We start from the raw sequence: 15,388 nt of genomic DNA, 5'->3' as shown, positions 1-15,388 counted from the left end.
TGTGTGTGTGTGTGTGTGTGTGAATGCAAAAATATACTACTAATTAATTCTTGTAATACTATTCCTACTTCACAGTTTTTCACTTATCACAGGTCTTCAGGGTATGGATCCCCCGCGATAAACGAGGGACTACTGTACATCCATGATTTTTATTCGCTTCTACGTTTCTATTGGGATGTATTGCTAGTGCCAATGTGTAGCAGTCACTGTGCAATATACATGAGTGAATTAACAAATGAATGAATTAATGGATGCATATCTTTACTATAATCAAACAACAATGCATGAAAAAAAAAGCTTCTACTGAACAGTGCATACAAATGCATCAAAGTCAAACAAATATCCATCCATTATCTTTTACTCGCTTCCTCTTTTCGAGTCACAGGTGTCACTGGTGTCCATATTCAGCCATTACTGTTCGAGAGGCGTGGTACACCCTGGATCAACTATTACAAATAGTTAGAAGGTGCCAGATACAAAATACAAAGGTTAATTTCTGTTTAATGGATCTTTAAGGTTAATTTCTGTTTAATGGATCTTTAAGACAAATTTAGTCTCCTGAAGGCCCGTTGATAATGCTGTTCTTCAGTCTGTTGTAGGGGTTGAACGACTAGATAATTTTTAAACTCGACATTAACAGAATAAAACTCGAGTAGAACTCGAGTACTTGATGACATCGTAGGATCTAAAGATACAAAAATAATAAATAAATAAATAAATAAAACTGCAAAAAAGTTCATTTACAAAAAAAGATCAACAAAACATTGGGAGCATATATTATGTTTCTACCATTTATCATACTGCAAATAAGTCACAGGAAAAACTAAACTATTAGTTATTATTATTAAGCTGCAAAATTGAAAGAAACATGCTGCACGTCAAAAATGAAACTAAAAACAGCCATTTGCAATAACAGCACCCGGTACGGATCACGTGACGCAATGACGTAACGGCGACGTAATGACGTCACCACGAATACTCGACGTGAAATTAAAAAACTCAATAGATGTCCTAGGAATCGATGTGTAGATTACTCAAGTAGTCTGTTAAAGCCCTTGTCTGTTGGTTCTGCATCTCAAGGACCTGAATTGCTTGCCAGCAGGCAACAGATTCAGTAGTCACTTACCAGGATGTAAAGGGTCAGAGGAGATTTTCACATCTTACTGAGGCTGTGGGAGCTAACAATGTCCTCCAGGAAAGGCAAGTGGCAACCAATGACCCTGGCTGCAGTATTGGTAACTGGCTGTAGAGCTCTCTTGCCTGCAGCAGAGAAGGCAGCAAACCAGACAGACACACAATACATCAACATGCTGTCTATGGTGGAGAGGTAAAATGACACCAGCAGGAACCACAGGAAGTGGAGTCTTTGCTGGGCCTTTTTTTTTTTTACCAGTACTGATATGTTGACTGACCTGGTGAGGTCCTAGTCCTAGTAGATCCCTAAAAAGTTGAAGGATGCCACACAAGTCCTTTTGATGGTCAGACTGAATTGCAATGTACTGTTGTACTTTTTCTATAGAATTCATTTTGGTTAGCTTTGTGGAGATGTGGTAGAGTGCTGTATGACTGTGCATGAATGGGTAAATGAGGGCACAGATTGTGTCGTAAAGCTCTTTGAGTATCCTGGTTGGATAGAAAGTCTCTATAGAAGTACAGTCCATTTCTTCTACCGTGAAAATCCCCAGTTAGTCTCTACATCTCTGACTCTTAACAGGCTTCTGTACACAACTCAACCATTGTGCTTATCTAAAGTCTTTAGAGGGACTCAGATATCTGTCTTTTGGAGGAGCAGAAGGAATGAAATGTCTGAGTGTTGAGCATGACTGCCTCATCCGTTTTACGCCAAACAAAAAGAAAAGGGCAAAATGCATTGGCATGTTTCTCTGGAGTTATTAGTCTACGATCTCTCTGCTCTACAAGCTGCAGTAAATCGGTTCAGTGATTTAAAAGCTGCGTAGCCTGTTGTAGCAGCAGATGGAATCATATTTTGTCTTTATAGTTGAATGTGTAGGAACTGAAACTGTTGGCTTTGATGAGATGGTGTGGCTGATCGGTGATGAACACACCGACTGGAGTTTTGAAAATTGGAGGACCATTATATATAAATACACACACACACATATATATATATATATATATATATATATATATATATATATATATATAGAGAGAGAGAGAGAGAGAGAGAGAGAGAGAGAGAGAGAGAGAAATTTATATATTTGATAAAGATTTATTTTCACTGCACATCATCAGATTATACAGTATCAGCTGTCGAAGGACCTCTCTATTTGCACACATGTACTCTTTTATTACTCTTCTCTATGATCTAGTCTTACATGCACTTCCTTATGTGACACATTTTTGTATTATTATTCAGCACTTTATACATGTACAACTTTATTTTAATTAGCTGCACAGACAACAGGAAGCAAACACATTGAATCCTTCCTGTGATACAAACGGAAAAACAAAAGGTTTCTGTTCAACATAAACAGCATCTGCTAGTTATAACGATGGACATACTTCTGAAGATCATCAGAAGATGTATAAAAACCAGATTGCACAACAGTTGTTTTTTTCTTTACAAAACTTGAGGCAGTCATATCAGAGTACAATAAATCCAAAAAGTTGACAGCAATAGTATGTTTCACTAAAAATAATACATTTTGTGTTTCTGCATTGTCCCATTTGCTTTTTTTTTCAGCAAGAAGTAAATGGCTAAGGCTATGGAGAGTTGATGGAGGCACTGATGCATCACAAAGAAATTTATAGGGAAAGAATAAAAAAAGAGTTTCAAAGTGACAACAAAACAGCAGTGTTGCCATTTATACCAATGCTTGAGATGTGTGCCACATGTACTTCTGATGTCAGAGCATTGATCTAAGAAGGAGGTCAGACCTGACTTAGCCATGACATAGTTGCACGTCAGAAAACCTGTAGTTACAAACTGTTGTACTCAGTAACCAGGCTAACTATCACTGGCAATACAAACAGATAACTTTTTGACAACAAATTTTTAGGCAGTCTCAACAACAAAACAATTCAATTCAGTTTATTTATTTAGCATCAATTCACAACAAAGTTGTCTCAGGACACTTTACAGGAACATTCACATACATAGAAAAGCTTATTAGTAAAGTTCTCTATCTAACGAAGCCAGCAGACACGTTGAATCTTCATTTCATCACAGTTAAACATCATGAGCAAGCACAGTGGCAACAGTGGAAAGGAAAAACTCCCTTTTAAAAGGAAGAAACCTCCAGCAGAACCAGGCTCAGGACAAGCGGCCATCTTCTTTGACCGGCTGGTTTGAGGACAGGAAGGAGAGACAAACGAACACAGAATGGCAGGTCCAGATGTAGGTGCAGGTGTACCCCCTATTGGAAGAAAGACAAAAACATGTTAAGGATATATTTTATTTATTTATTTATTTATTTATTTACAAATATAAAACAGGTTGAGTAGAGTAAGTAAAGACAGTAGCATAGTGAAGAAATGTGGTCAGTTTGTCCTCCAGCAGTCTAAGCCTATAGCAGCATAACTAAAGGACTTTTTTTATTTTTATTTATACAGGTAGTTTCATTGAGCCATGAGAACTCATTTTCAAGAGAGACTTGTTTAGGGAGCAGATGGGGGTTAAGGACCTTGCTCATGGGCCCAGCGCGGGGCGAATGAGGGTGGGGACAAGTGTGGGTGCTTCACCTACTCCACCCACATTTTTTGATGTTGTCGGTACCGGGGCGTGAACCGACGATCTTCCGATCACAGGCCCACCTTCTCTAACCTCTGCGCCACCACTCCCCCGATAGGATAGGATAACTCAGCAAACCCAAGCCAACTTTAACTATAGGATTTATCAAAAAGGAAAGTCTTCAGCCCAGTCTTAAAACTGGACAATGTGTCAGCCTCATGGACAGAAACTGGAAGTTGGTTCCACAAGAGAGGAGCCTGATAACTGAAAGATCTTCCACACATTCTGGTTTGGGAAACTCTAGAAGCCGCAAGTAATCGTGCAGTTTGAGAACAAAGTGCTCTGTTGGGAAAATGTGAAAAAATAAGATCTGTAATATAAGATGGAGCTAGGTTTTTGAGGGCTTTGTATGTTAGAAGTAAGATTTAGAATTCTATTCTGAATTTGATAGGGAGACAATGGGCTCCCAAAACACTGAGAAACATTTTCACTAATCATTGTTGAGCCATCCACTAATAACAACAGTTACAGTAAGGCAGAGAGCAGTGGGATTTTTTTTCCCTTTGTGCTACTCACCCTTTTTTAGCTTTTTTTTATCCATTTTCATTCCTTTAATCTTCAGCCAAAGATTAAGAGCATGTTAGGCTTTCTTTTTTTTTTTTTTTTTGTTGCCTTCTAAACCTAAATTGTCACTTTCACCACTTATTGTCTGTCCAAACAGGTCTCACTTGTAAATGAGTCTTCGAGGCTCAATGTGATTTATTTGTTTAAATAAATGTTGAATTAATGAATGAATGTAAGAGCACAAGCAACAATTTCCAGTAAAAACCCTAGATCTGAAGAGACGTTCCTGTATTCAATATTCTATGTAACCAACACAGCATTCAGAGTTGCCAGATAAACATGAAAACATTTTTTACTTGCTCCTTTTTCTGTGCATGTGACCAAAACATCTCTCTGTGAGTCTTGCAAACTGAGTCTTATGACTTAATTGTGAAGGTTGAGTAGTTTTAGTCTCACCTGCATGTAATCCAGGTACAGAACAAAGCCTTCCATGTTTCTATAAAGCTTGAAACTCTACACACTCCAAGTATTTTTGAATTGAGAAAGTCTTCCAGGATGCAAAATGAAACATCCAGCTATATAATTGAAATCCAGCTGTTTCATTTTTGTCAACAAACCAGAAAACACTAGACAAAAATCAAACTTTTAGATTTAGGTATAAGTAGTAAAATCAAACATTATGGTGAAATCATAGTAACAGTTTTGCTTACAGAAGTAAATTATCCAAATAAAAATAATTGTAATCAATGTAACATGTGTTTAAACTATTAGGACAAGAAAGATGTGTTTAAAGATGTTTTTGTAGACTTTTGAGGGAAGAGGTCCACTTTATTTAAACCATCATCATGTTCTCATCTGTTTGAACTTCAGTGGATGATTATTTTCTGCATCAGTTTACTTAATATTCACTCCACTACCTGTTGGTTTGATCAGACCCTGTTAATTTGTCCTCCAGAATCTCATTTTGTGTTTTGCAGTGGTAACTGAAGCCTTCTCTCTTGTTATTGTCACTGATCAGGGAGAGCTGACGATGAGTACTGACATGGAGAGCCTTCAAAATGCTGTTTTCCTGGACGTGGTTCCAGACAGTTGGACCAAACGAGCTTACCCCTCCACGTCAGGCTTGGCCCTGTGGTTCTCAGACCTGCTGGCCAGGATCAAGGAGCTTGAGGCCTGGTCCTCTGATTTTATATTGCCCTCTGCAGTGTGGCTGGCTGGCTTCTTTAACCCCCAGTCTTTCCTCACAGCCATCATGCAGACAATGGCCAGAAGGTAGACTTGATTTGTACTTCAACATCAAACATAATAAAATTGATTTGCTATGATGAAGCAAACATTTCTGTTTTCTATTTAAAAGGAATGAGTGGCCTCTGGACAGCATGTGTCTGCAGTGCGATGTGACTAAGAAGACCCGTGAGGAGTTCAGCTCTCTTCCTCGTGAAGGGGCCTATGTACATGGGATGTACATGGAAGGGGCTCGGTGGGACACGCAGGTACACAAAGTAGGGCTGGGCGATAAGAGGAAAATCTAATATCCCAATATTATTTTGCTATATCACGATACACGATATATATCACAATATTTATAAATAATCTCCAGTGTTACTATAAACTTGTATTTAAAATTGCACTGGTGTACTCTATTCAAACAGACCATTGATGTTTTTTTTTTAATTGAATACAAAATCAGAATAAGTTTAAAATGTTTTATTGTAAACATCAGTTGCACACAAATCATCTTCTTCAGTAATGAAATTAGTACCACCGTCTCTTACTGTGGTCAACACTATACCTTTAATAAACAAGACCTTAGCAGCAAAAAAGTACACCAAGCACAAATCCACAATGAAAAATAAACCAGCTGTCTGAAAAAAATGGTGCTCGTTAGTGCTTTTTGCATAAAAATTGTAAAATCAAAAAACCTGATGAGTCCAGATTACAAAAATAAAAGTTTAAATAGTGACTATATAATCAACTGACCCAGAACAGCCACAGGTATCCGAGCTTCTCTAATCAATTTGCATATGCTGGAAATTTTGAAAGGGTCACGTTTGTTAGCTGCTGGCCTACGTTTTCTCTTACTGAAACGTACAACTCTGGCAGCACTTTTTCTGCAAAGAACTTGCGACCTGGCAAGTCGTATTTTGCATCAAGAGTCTTAATAAGATTTTTGAATCCAGGCTTTTCCACAACACTGACAGGAGCCATGTCTTTGGCGATATATTTTGTTACTGCGTCAGTGATTTCTCTCCACTTTGTACTTTTTCTGTCATACGGGATGGCTTTGGCAAATGAAGAAGCTAGTGTCATCTGCTTCACAGCTGTATCATTTAACGTTTTCTTTGTTGTGGTGGGAGACGTGGACATACGGAGTTTACAACATTCTTCATTTTGCAGTGGATGACTTCTTAGGTGGTGAAATAAATTTGTGGTACTGCTTCCTTTCGTGGCATTGGTTTTACGACACGTTTTGCAAATTACCACATTTTGTTCGACATCCTCCTTGTAAAATCCAAACCACTGCCAGATTATTGATCCAGTGCTGTTTCTCTTCGGAACTAGTTCATCGGACTCTTCAGTTATCGTCTCATTCACCCGCTCACCTGAATTTTTTTAATTTATTTTATTTTTTATTTGTAACGCACTTTTCATTAACAAAAATCTCAAAGTGCTACAGAGTGCAACTAAAATCAATGATAAAATCAACTAAAATATCTGATAATAACTGAATCTCCCGCTGTCGCCATATTTTTTCCTCTCTCCAAGTCTATATGCGCATGCTCCGCACAGCGTGTCATGCGGGACATTTTCAGGTTGGGAGGGGGCAAGGAGTAGTGATACATTTGTTGCGTGTCGGATAAACGAAACTCACAGTGAATTAGATGCGGAAAGCTTATTATTTGAACGGCATTTTATACTCGATGGTTGCGATAGAGCCATTTTAACCATCGTAAATTGAAAAACTCGAGATACATCGAGTATATTCAATACATCGCCCAGCCCTAACACAAAGCAGTTATGTCTGTTTATTGTGTTAGAAAGTATAATATATTAGAGCCCGACCAATATATCGGTAGGGCCGATACTTTAGACCGATATAGTCATTTGGGGCATATTGGTATTTAAATGACCCATTAATTACTGATATAAACACATACTTTTTACCCATAAAATGCTGAGAACCAGCTGTGTGCTAACTTGCACAAGACATAAATGTACAATATATCCAGCAGAGAGTGGATGCCGAATACTTTCAAGTTATGGCCATGCACAACTTTCACTTTCAGCATATCCGAAGCAGGGAACAATATTGTGTAGTGTACAGACCCTTTCCAAAAAGTTAGAATATCATGGAAAAGTTGTTTAACTTCCATAAGTTAAGTTAAAAAGTTAATCTTTAATAGATGATAAATTCATGGCCCACAATTTAAACGATTTCAGGGATTTATTTGTTTATTTTTACATAATTTGGGCTTCCAGCTCATGAAACCCACGAAAACAGGAATTCGATAAATTAGAATACTGTGGAGAAATCAGCCCAAATGTTGCAGGACATGAATGTTTTAAACTGAGTGTGACACACTAATCATCTACTAAACTGAAACGCCTGCAAATTTTTTCCCAGGTGTCATTAAATTGCTTCACTTTGATTCAATTGTCTCAGTTCGGTTCAATATGGGGAAGACTGCAGACATAACTGGCCAGAAGACCATCATTGATACCCTCCATAGGATGAGGTGGGAGACGGAGCTTCGAAAACCACCACATTCAGACACATCCAGGAGATGGGCTACAACTGTCGGGTTCCTCGGGTCAAGCCACTTCTGAAACAGAGCCAACGTATCTGTTTTCAATGAAAGTAAAGTGTACCATTCATTCAGAAATCAAGGTCTAAGGGTTTTGAGGAAGAAGGGTGAGGAACAGAACCCATACTGCTTAAGGTCCAGTGTGAAATATCCACAGTCAGTCATGATTTGGGGTGCAATGTCCGGTGCAGGTGTTGATAAACTCTGCTTTCTTAAATCTAAGGTCACCGCAACAGTTTACCACAATGTTTTAGAGGGCTTCATGATTCCTTCTGCAGAGGATCTGTATGGAGATGCAGATTTAATTTTCCAGCAGGACCTGGCCCCTGCCCATGCCACCAAAAGCACCAAAACCTGGTTTGATACCCATGCCACAGTGCTTGACTGGCCAGCTAACTTGCCAGACCTAAACCCCATGAAGAATCTATGTGGTATTCTCAAGAGGAAAATGAGGGACACCAGACCCAACAACAATGAAAAGCTGACAGCAAGCATCAAGGAAATCTGGGCTTCCTTTTCCATGATATTCTAATTTTTTGGAAAGGGTCTGTATATTGCTGAACAGAACATTGTAAGTTTATTGTAACTGATCTGTAAATTTAAAAACATCAAGAATAATTAGGCATGCCACAATAACAAATTTTGCTGAGAAATTATTGCGATAAACGATAATATTGTTTGAAATTTGACAATAATTAGTAATTTTGAAATTTAGGAATAATTGTTGGTTAATTTGTTTTGTGTGTAGTGTCTTTTTTGACCACCCAATGGCAGTATTACTGTTTGAACCGAAGGATGGATAGTGAGGGAGCGAGCAAAGTGTCTCTTTAAGAAAAATGGGAGGGAGGCCCCTTGACATGACATGGGCTGTCTCTCCTTCCTTTATTTGGTTCTCAAAATGGCAGACGCTCGGTGAGGTTTGAGCGCTTTAGCATAGCATTTTTCACAGAAAGCTTTTAATAAAAATCAATAAACAAGTTCTCAGCTTCTTTTTCAGAGAAAAGCAACTTTTTACATTAAGCCACGAGTTTCAACCGTGAATTTTGGAGCTTGGACAAGATGGAGGTTTGTCCTCGAGGTCAGCCTGTTAGCTTAGCTTGTAGCTTAGCTTCTCAGGGAAGCTGGTTTTAACCATCCAAAAACGTAATTTTTGGATGGTTAAAACAAATTTTAAAGAGAACGGGAGAGGTCAGTGAAGAGCACCAGAGTTTAGCTTTTTGTCATCCGGTGTCTTCAGTTGAAAGAGAGAGACACAAAGAAAGAATAAAACCGACAAATGAAAATGAGATTGATAATTTTAATTTATCATGCGATTAATTGATTTGTTTATTGCGACAGGCCTAACAATAATAAATTCTCTTCAATAATGTAACCTGCTTGTCATTACCTACGTGCCTCTCAATTTAGCAAGCTTATATTTAGATAACCTAGCATGGGCTATTGCCTTGTAAAACTTTACCCAAAACAATAAGTCTAACGTAGATGTAAAATATGTCAGTGTTAGAAACATTATCTTTGTTGTCCTCAATGAAATGCATTGTTTGTCTGAAATCTTAACTTCTTTAGAAAGAAAAATAAAACTCTACTGCGGTCAATACTAATTAGAACTTCACCACATGTTTAAACAATGAACAGGGAAGGATGTTTCTTGGTTTAATTTATATTTTTGCAACACACGATAACGTTATGGTGAATAGCGGCAGATATAAAATGTGAACGGACGTTAGGAAGATTGTTTCAAGACTCCAAATGTTAAAACAGGTTTAAAAGTAGTTTATTTAGATTCCTGGAGGTGGACAAACGTCAAAAATTTTCAGCCAGTTTATCGGTTATAAGTATTAGCCTTCCGTGCCCATTATCAGTATTGGCGCTAGCCAAAATTTCCATATCGGTCAAGCTCTATTATACATGAACAACTGATTTTAGGAGAATGAGTATGTACACAATAAGAACAATAATCTTCATTTTACTGTGGGTAGCAAAAGTATTCACTACCCTTGGCATTCTGATTTGTTGCTTTAAAACTTGGAATTTACAAGACATTTTGAGGGCTTGTATCTTTTAATTTACACACAACCACTAGCACTTTTACATGAAAGCTATCATTTATAGTGAAACAAACAATAAATAACATAGAATGAGAAACTGAGAATGCATAACTAACACACACCCAAAAGTCAATTTTCTTTCATTGAATCTTTATTTATACATGTTAATCCCACTGAGCCTCAGGGACTCATTTACAAGACAAACCTGATTTTATCAAAGATTGATTACAACAGTGGAAAACAAAGACAACAAAAGACAATCATAAAGGATGTGTACAAATTGAGAATAACAAGTGAAAATAAAATGGTATTAAAAATGTAACAAAACGCATCTAGGTTGTAAAGCGATGTAGAACACTAAAAACAAGAACATGTCTGCATTGGTTTTGCCATGCACTCAGCAGATGTTTGAAGCCACTTAGAGAGGTCAAGGTCGAGAGCGTCAGAACATTTTGCAAGATATTCCAGGAAATAGGAGCGGCGTATGAGAAGGCCATTTTGCCTAGTTCAGTCCACACACTGCATGAAATAATGTCCTGAGAGCGCACGCTGTAGCTGCACTCACACAGTGACATGTAGGAGGAGATGTATGAAGGCAGTAGACCAAGAAGGGATTTAAAGATGAAAATGTACCAGTGGAAGAGTCTGCGTGAAGTTAATAATGTCCAGTTAACCAGTGAATACAGGGTGCAGTGGTGGGTACAATGGTTACAGCCAGTTATGAATCTTAGTCCACCATGATAGGCAGCATCCAACATCTGCAGGGTGCTTGTAGGAGCATTCATGTAAATAATGTCACCGTAATTAATGGAGGGAAGGAAAGTTGCAGTTGCAAGGCGTTTCCTAGCATTCAGAGTTACACAGGATCTATTTCTGAAAAAGAAACCCAGTTTAACTTTCAGTTTCCTTACCAAGTTTTCCACATAGAGCTTAAAAGAGAGATGTGAATCGACCAAGATACCCAAATATTTGTATTAATCAACAAACTCGATAGGGGCACCATTTGAAAATAATATAGAAGGAAGAACTGCTGGGACCAACTTATTGTTTGAAAACACCATCCCTTTGGTTTTGTTGGCGTTTAGGACAGGTTTGAGACTGAACAAATCTGACTGAATGATGTCAAAAGTGGATTGCAAAAGCTGGGAAACCTTAGCAACTGTTTAAGCTTGACAACAAACAACTTTATAATCTGCATAGAAATGTAAGTATGTATCAGGGATGCTCTGACCTACATTAACTATGTAAATTGTAAAGAGGGTGGTTCCTAAGACTGAGCCTTGTGGTACACCATTGTTGACTGTTAAATAACTAGAGGAAGTACCATTATGTTGAACATTTTGATTATGTTTAACGCATTGTCTCAGGTATGAGAGATAGTTAGTGAACCAAGCAACCAGTCTACAACCAATACTATATAGTGCCACCTTTTGCAGCATTTACAGCATCCAATCTCTTCAGATTTGTTTTTACATTATTTGTCTATCTGATCACTGGAAGTCTGCTTTTCTTAACCAAACTGCTTCCTCTTCAAGATAGATGTGTGCTGCTTGTGTCTAACAATCTTTAAATTATACTTGAGATTATTAGCTTGATTGAGTTTTGAGATTTGACTGGACCATTCCAGAACATTTGGCTGGTTATTCTTAAAACACTGAAGTGTTGCTTCAGCAATGTGTTTATGGTCATTGTCCTGATTGAAGATGAACCTCTATTCCAATCTCAAGAACTTCACAATTCAAATTAGTGCACAATGTCACTACCATGCTTTGCTGTGGCATACTCTTCTCAGCAGCATCACATATGTTAGGGTTTCTCTAAGCACAGTGTTCTTTTTGGAGGACTAATAGTTCAAATTTAGGTTCATTCAACCACAGCACCTACTTTTATGTGCTCGAGTCATCCCCAATAAACTTTTAGGCAAATTCTAAAAGGTCTACCTTGTTTTTTTTTCTTTAGCAGCAGTTTTGTCCTGGCTACTCTTTCATGCATTGTGCAGCTTATAGCGATGAACACATTTGCAGCTCTACACAAACCCCATAGTACTTTAAGTTCTGCCTTTGACGGATGATGATGATGGATGATGTGAACATTGGGTGAGCTAACCTCCAAATGCACCTTTAAACAGAATGAAGAAAAGTAACTTGAGCATAAACTCTGAAGAGAACAGCAGAATTCCCTCTGTGGTCTCATTTTCTGCTTTAAATCCTGCTTGTGTTCAGCGCTCAGAGTGCAGCGCATTACTCAGCTTCCCTGGACTCCATCTATCTACATACACCCAACTACTGTATATGCACCGAGCTTTCAGGAGCATCCCTGTAGACTTCTTAATTAGAGAATGTGCAGAGTGTGCATTTGAACACTTACATCGCCCTTTAGAGGAGTTGTTCCTTTTTTTCTTCATTAAATTTGGAGATGTAGGCAAATAGACAGGCAGACAGACAGCCCAGGCTCCTCCACTTCTCTCCCCATCCTCTCTTCACATCCTCCTCTCAGCCCTGAGGCCGGCTCTGTGCCGACGGTGAGCAGGAACAGAGTGGGAACTGGAGAGAAGGCAGCTCTCCATCTGGATGCAGCTATGCAGCAATAAAAGTAAAAGATTTCTGATAAAACTACTCATCTATATTAATGAACCTTTCATTTTAGTTATCAGGGGTTTCGGCATCAAAGTCAGCTGCACCTTTCTGCAGAAATATCAGTGGATATTTGTGAATTTATGTAATAAACAACACTCATCTGTGATAAATACCTCTGTTAGGTGCATTCCCATTCCCTCAATATGTTGTGGGATTTAACAATAAGAAGAACAGATGTCCTTTCCTGTAGTAACAGTTTATATGGAGCGTCATTAAATAAATATATCACAAAGAGCCCACATGGCGAGCTTTTATTTTTGCTGCCAAACAAACATAATTAATAGTACAGTATTTAAGACCTCTTTAAAGTTTTAGAGCGATTGCTGTGGCAATTAGGGCGCCGTCCTTTGAGCTTTCGAAAGTCATCAGGATTTATATTATTGCCTAAAAGTCTGTGCGTTCATGAAGAAACTTGTGTTTGTCAAGCATTAAGTATAGGAGGATTAATTAATGAGACAGACCACTTGCTTTTTGTGGGTTTAGTCAGTGAGGACTGTAAGGGCAATTTGACTTTGAATCCAGCTTTAATGACTTTCACCACTTTTCAAGGGAGCTGCGATGAATGGAAAGTTCGCTTTACTCGGTCCAGTTCCTATTAGTCAAACTTTCATTTTACTTTTCAAATTAATATTTTTAAATATAGCAGTAATGATGAATTCAATGTTGTGAAAAAAGGTCTGAAGACATTTCCTCCAGATTTCATACGCCCATCAAAAGTCATACCTATAGAGTAATAGTCTCCGTCTGTCCATAGGTATGTAAATTTAATTTTGTTCCACCTATAACTTATGATTTTTTTAAGATAACTTAACCAAACTTCATACACATAATCACTAGACAGAGTGTCACGTACACTTTTTATCACCCCAGCTCCAAGTTCAAAGGTTTTAAAAGGTCTTTGCTTTTCGGGGCGATTGCTATTGGTTGCTGTATTGCTGTGTAACAGTTTGTCGATGAGCGTATAATGTGTTGTATGCCATACACTTGTTTGTACATCTTTCTCCTTCATCTATTTCTTTTCAGACTGGTTTGATCGTTGATGCCCGCCTGAAAGAGCTCACTCCAGCCATGCCTGTCATCTTCATCAAGGCCATTCCTGTAGACAAGCAGGACAACAGAAATGTCTACCAGTGTCCTGTCTATAAAACCCGCCAGAGGGGGCCCACTTACATCTGGACCTTTAACTTGAAGACAAAAGAAAACCCCTCTAAATGGACCTTAGCTGGTGTGGCATTGCTTCTGCAGGTTTAGTTCAGATAAACGTGCTGATGGTGCAGACAGGGTCAACAACATGAACACATGCAAACCAAACATGTCTAAATGAACTGTAGGAGTAGTTTAGTTTATTAAGCATGGAGTTCAAGTTGTTAAAAAGCACACATTTTCAGCTGTCAATTCTTTTTAATATTGATCATTATTCAGGTCCTTCTAAGTCCTGTCCTTCTAATAGTAGGAAAAAAAAACTTATATTCAGAAAGATAATTTTCATTCAACCTTTAATACAAGTTAGTCTCACTGAGTCAAGAGGACTCATTTACAAAAGAGACCTGTTTTAAATAAAAACCATAAATGAGGTACACACAACAATAAACATTCATATGAAAGAATATAAAATGAAAAGCATATAAAATAAATGAAATAAAACAAAATAAAAAAACAAGATACATTATAAAATGGTGTTAAATACTAAAAACAAGAACATGTCTGCATTGGTTTTTGCCATGAACTTAGCAGTTCTTAATGAAATCCCTTAGACAGGTCAAGGTCAAAAGCTTCAGATGTTTTTCCAAGATGTTCCAGGATACAGCAGCGGAGTAAGAGAAGGCCCTTTTGCCAAGTTCAGTTCTCACTGAGAGGACACTGCAGGTAATAATGTCTTGAGAGTGCACGCTGTAGCTGCACTGACTACGTGACGTAGGAGGAGATGAATGAAGGTAACAGACCAAGAAGGGATTTAAAGATAAAAATGTACCAGTGAAGTTAATGATGACCAGTTAACCAATGATGCAGGGTGCAATGGTGGGTACGGTAATTACAGCCAGTTATGAATCTTATCACACCGTGACAGACAGCATCCAACATCTGCACTGTGCTAGCAGGAGCGTCCATGTAAATGTCACTGTAGTCAATAGATGGAAGGAGAGTAGCTGTTACAAGGCGTTTCCTTGCATTCAGTTAGACGGGATCTGTTTCTGAAAACAAACTCCAATTGAGAATGAAAGTAAAGAAAATTAAAAAGTAATGAAAAAGTAATGAAATGAGTACAATTAAAGTAATGTGTGGATACAAAATACAGTATCTACACACAATATGTGAAAGATCAATGGTAGACGCAGAATTGTGAAGAAATTGTCTAATTTCCAGTTGTCTCTGAATACTGAGTGCTTGAAACCAAGCGACCAGCTAGCCATGTGGCCACAGACAGTTTTTGGAAATTACCGTCATCTTTTGTGCTTTTTGTTAAATGTATTCCAGGACATACACTTAATTTTGTTGCCCACCTCTGCATTCATCACACCCTGCTTGGCAGCTGCCCCCATGTTTATAATTAATCTATTGGAAAACAATTTTGAAATAATAATAACCATATGTTGTGTGAGAATTTAAACAATTACTGGATCCACCCCAATGATTCTACTGTTG

The 15,388-nt window shown here is 38.0% G+C and overlaps 1 protein-coding gene across 1 annotated transcript in view; it reads left to right on the top strand.

The window, feature by feature from the left end:
- The window catches only part of dnah9 (dynein, axonemal, heavy chain 9), a 428,033-nt gene extending 414,037 nt beyond the window's left edge, over nt 1–13,996 (top strand). Inside the window, exons 76-78 of the mRNA XM_037691599.1 lie at nt 5,274–5,527; nt 5,613–5,748; nt 13,769–13,996. Coding sequence (XP_037547527.1) covers nt 5,274–5,527; nt 5,613–5,748; nt 13,769–13,996 — 618 coding nt within the window. The remainder of the gene's footprint in view (nt 1–5,273; nt 5,528–5,612; nt 5,749–13,768) is intronic.
- Nucleotides 13,997–15,388: the final 1,392 nt, after the last annotated feature.

The sequence above is a fragment of the Nematolebias whitei genome, chromosome 17 (assembly GCF_014905685.2).
Source record: "Nematolebias whitei isolate Nwh7 chromosome 17, NemWhi1, whole genome shotgun sequence".
Lineage (NCBI taxonomy): Eukaryota > Metazoa > Chordata > Actinopteri > Cyprinodontiformes > Rivulidae > Nematolebias > Nematolebias whitei.
Note: the sequence above shows the minus strand (reverse complement) of the source record. Positions and strands in the feature narration are given on the sequence as shown.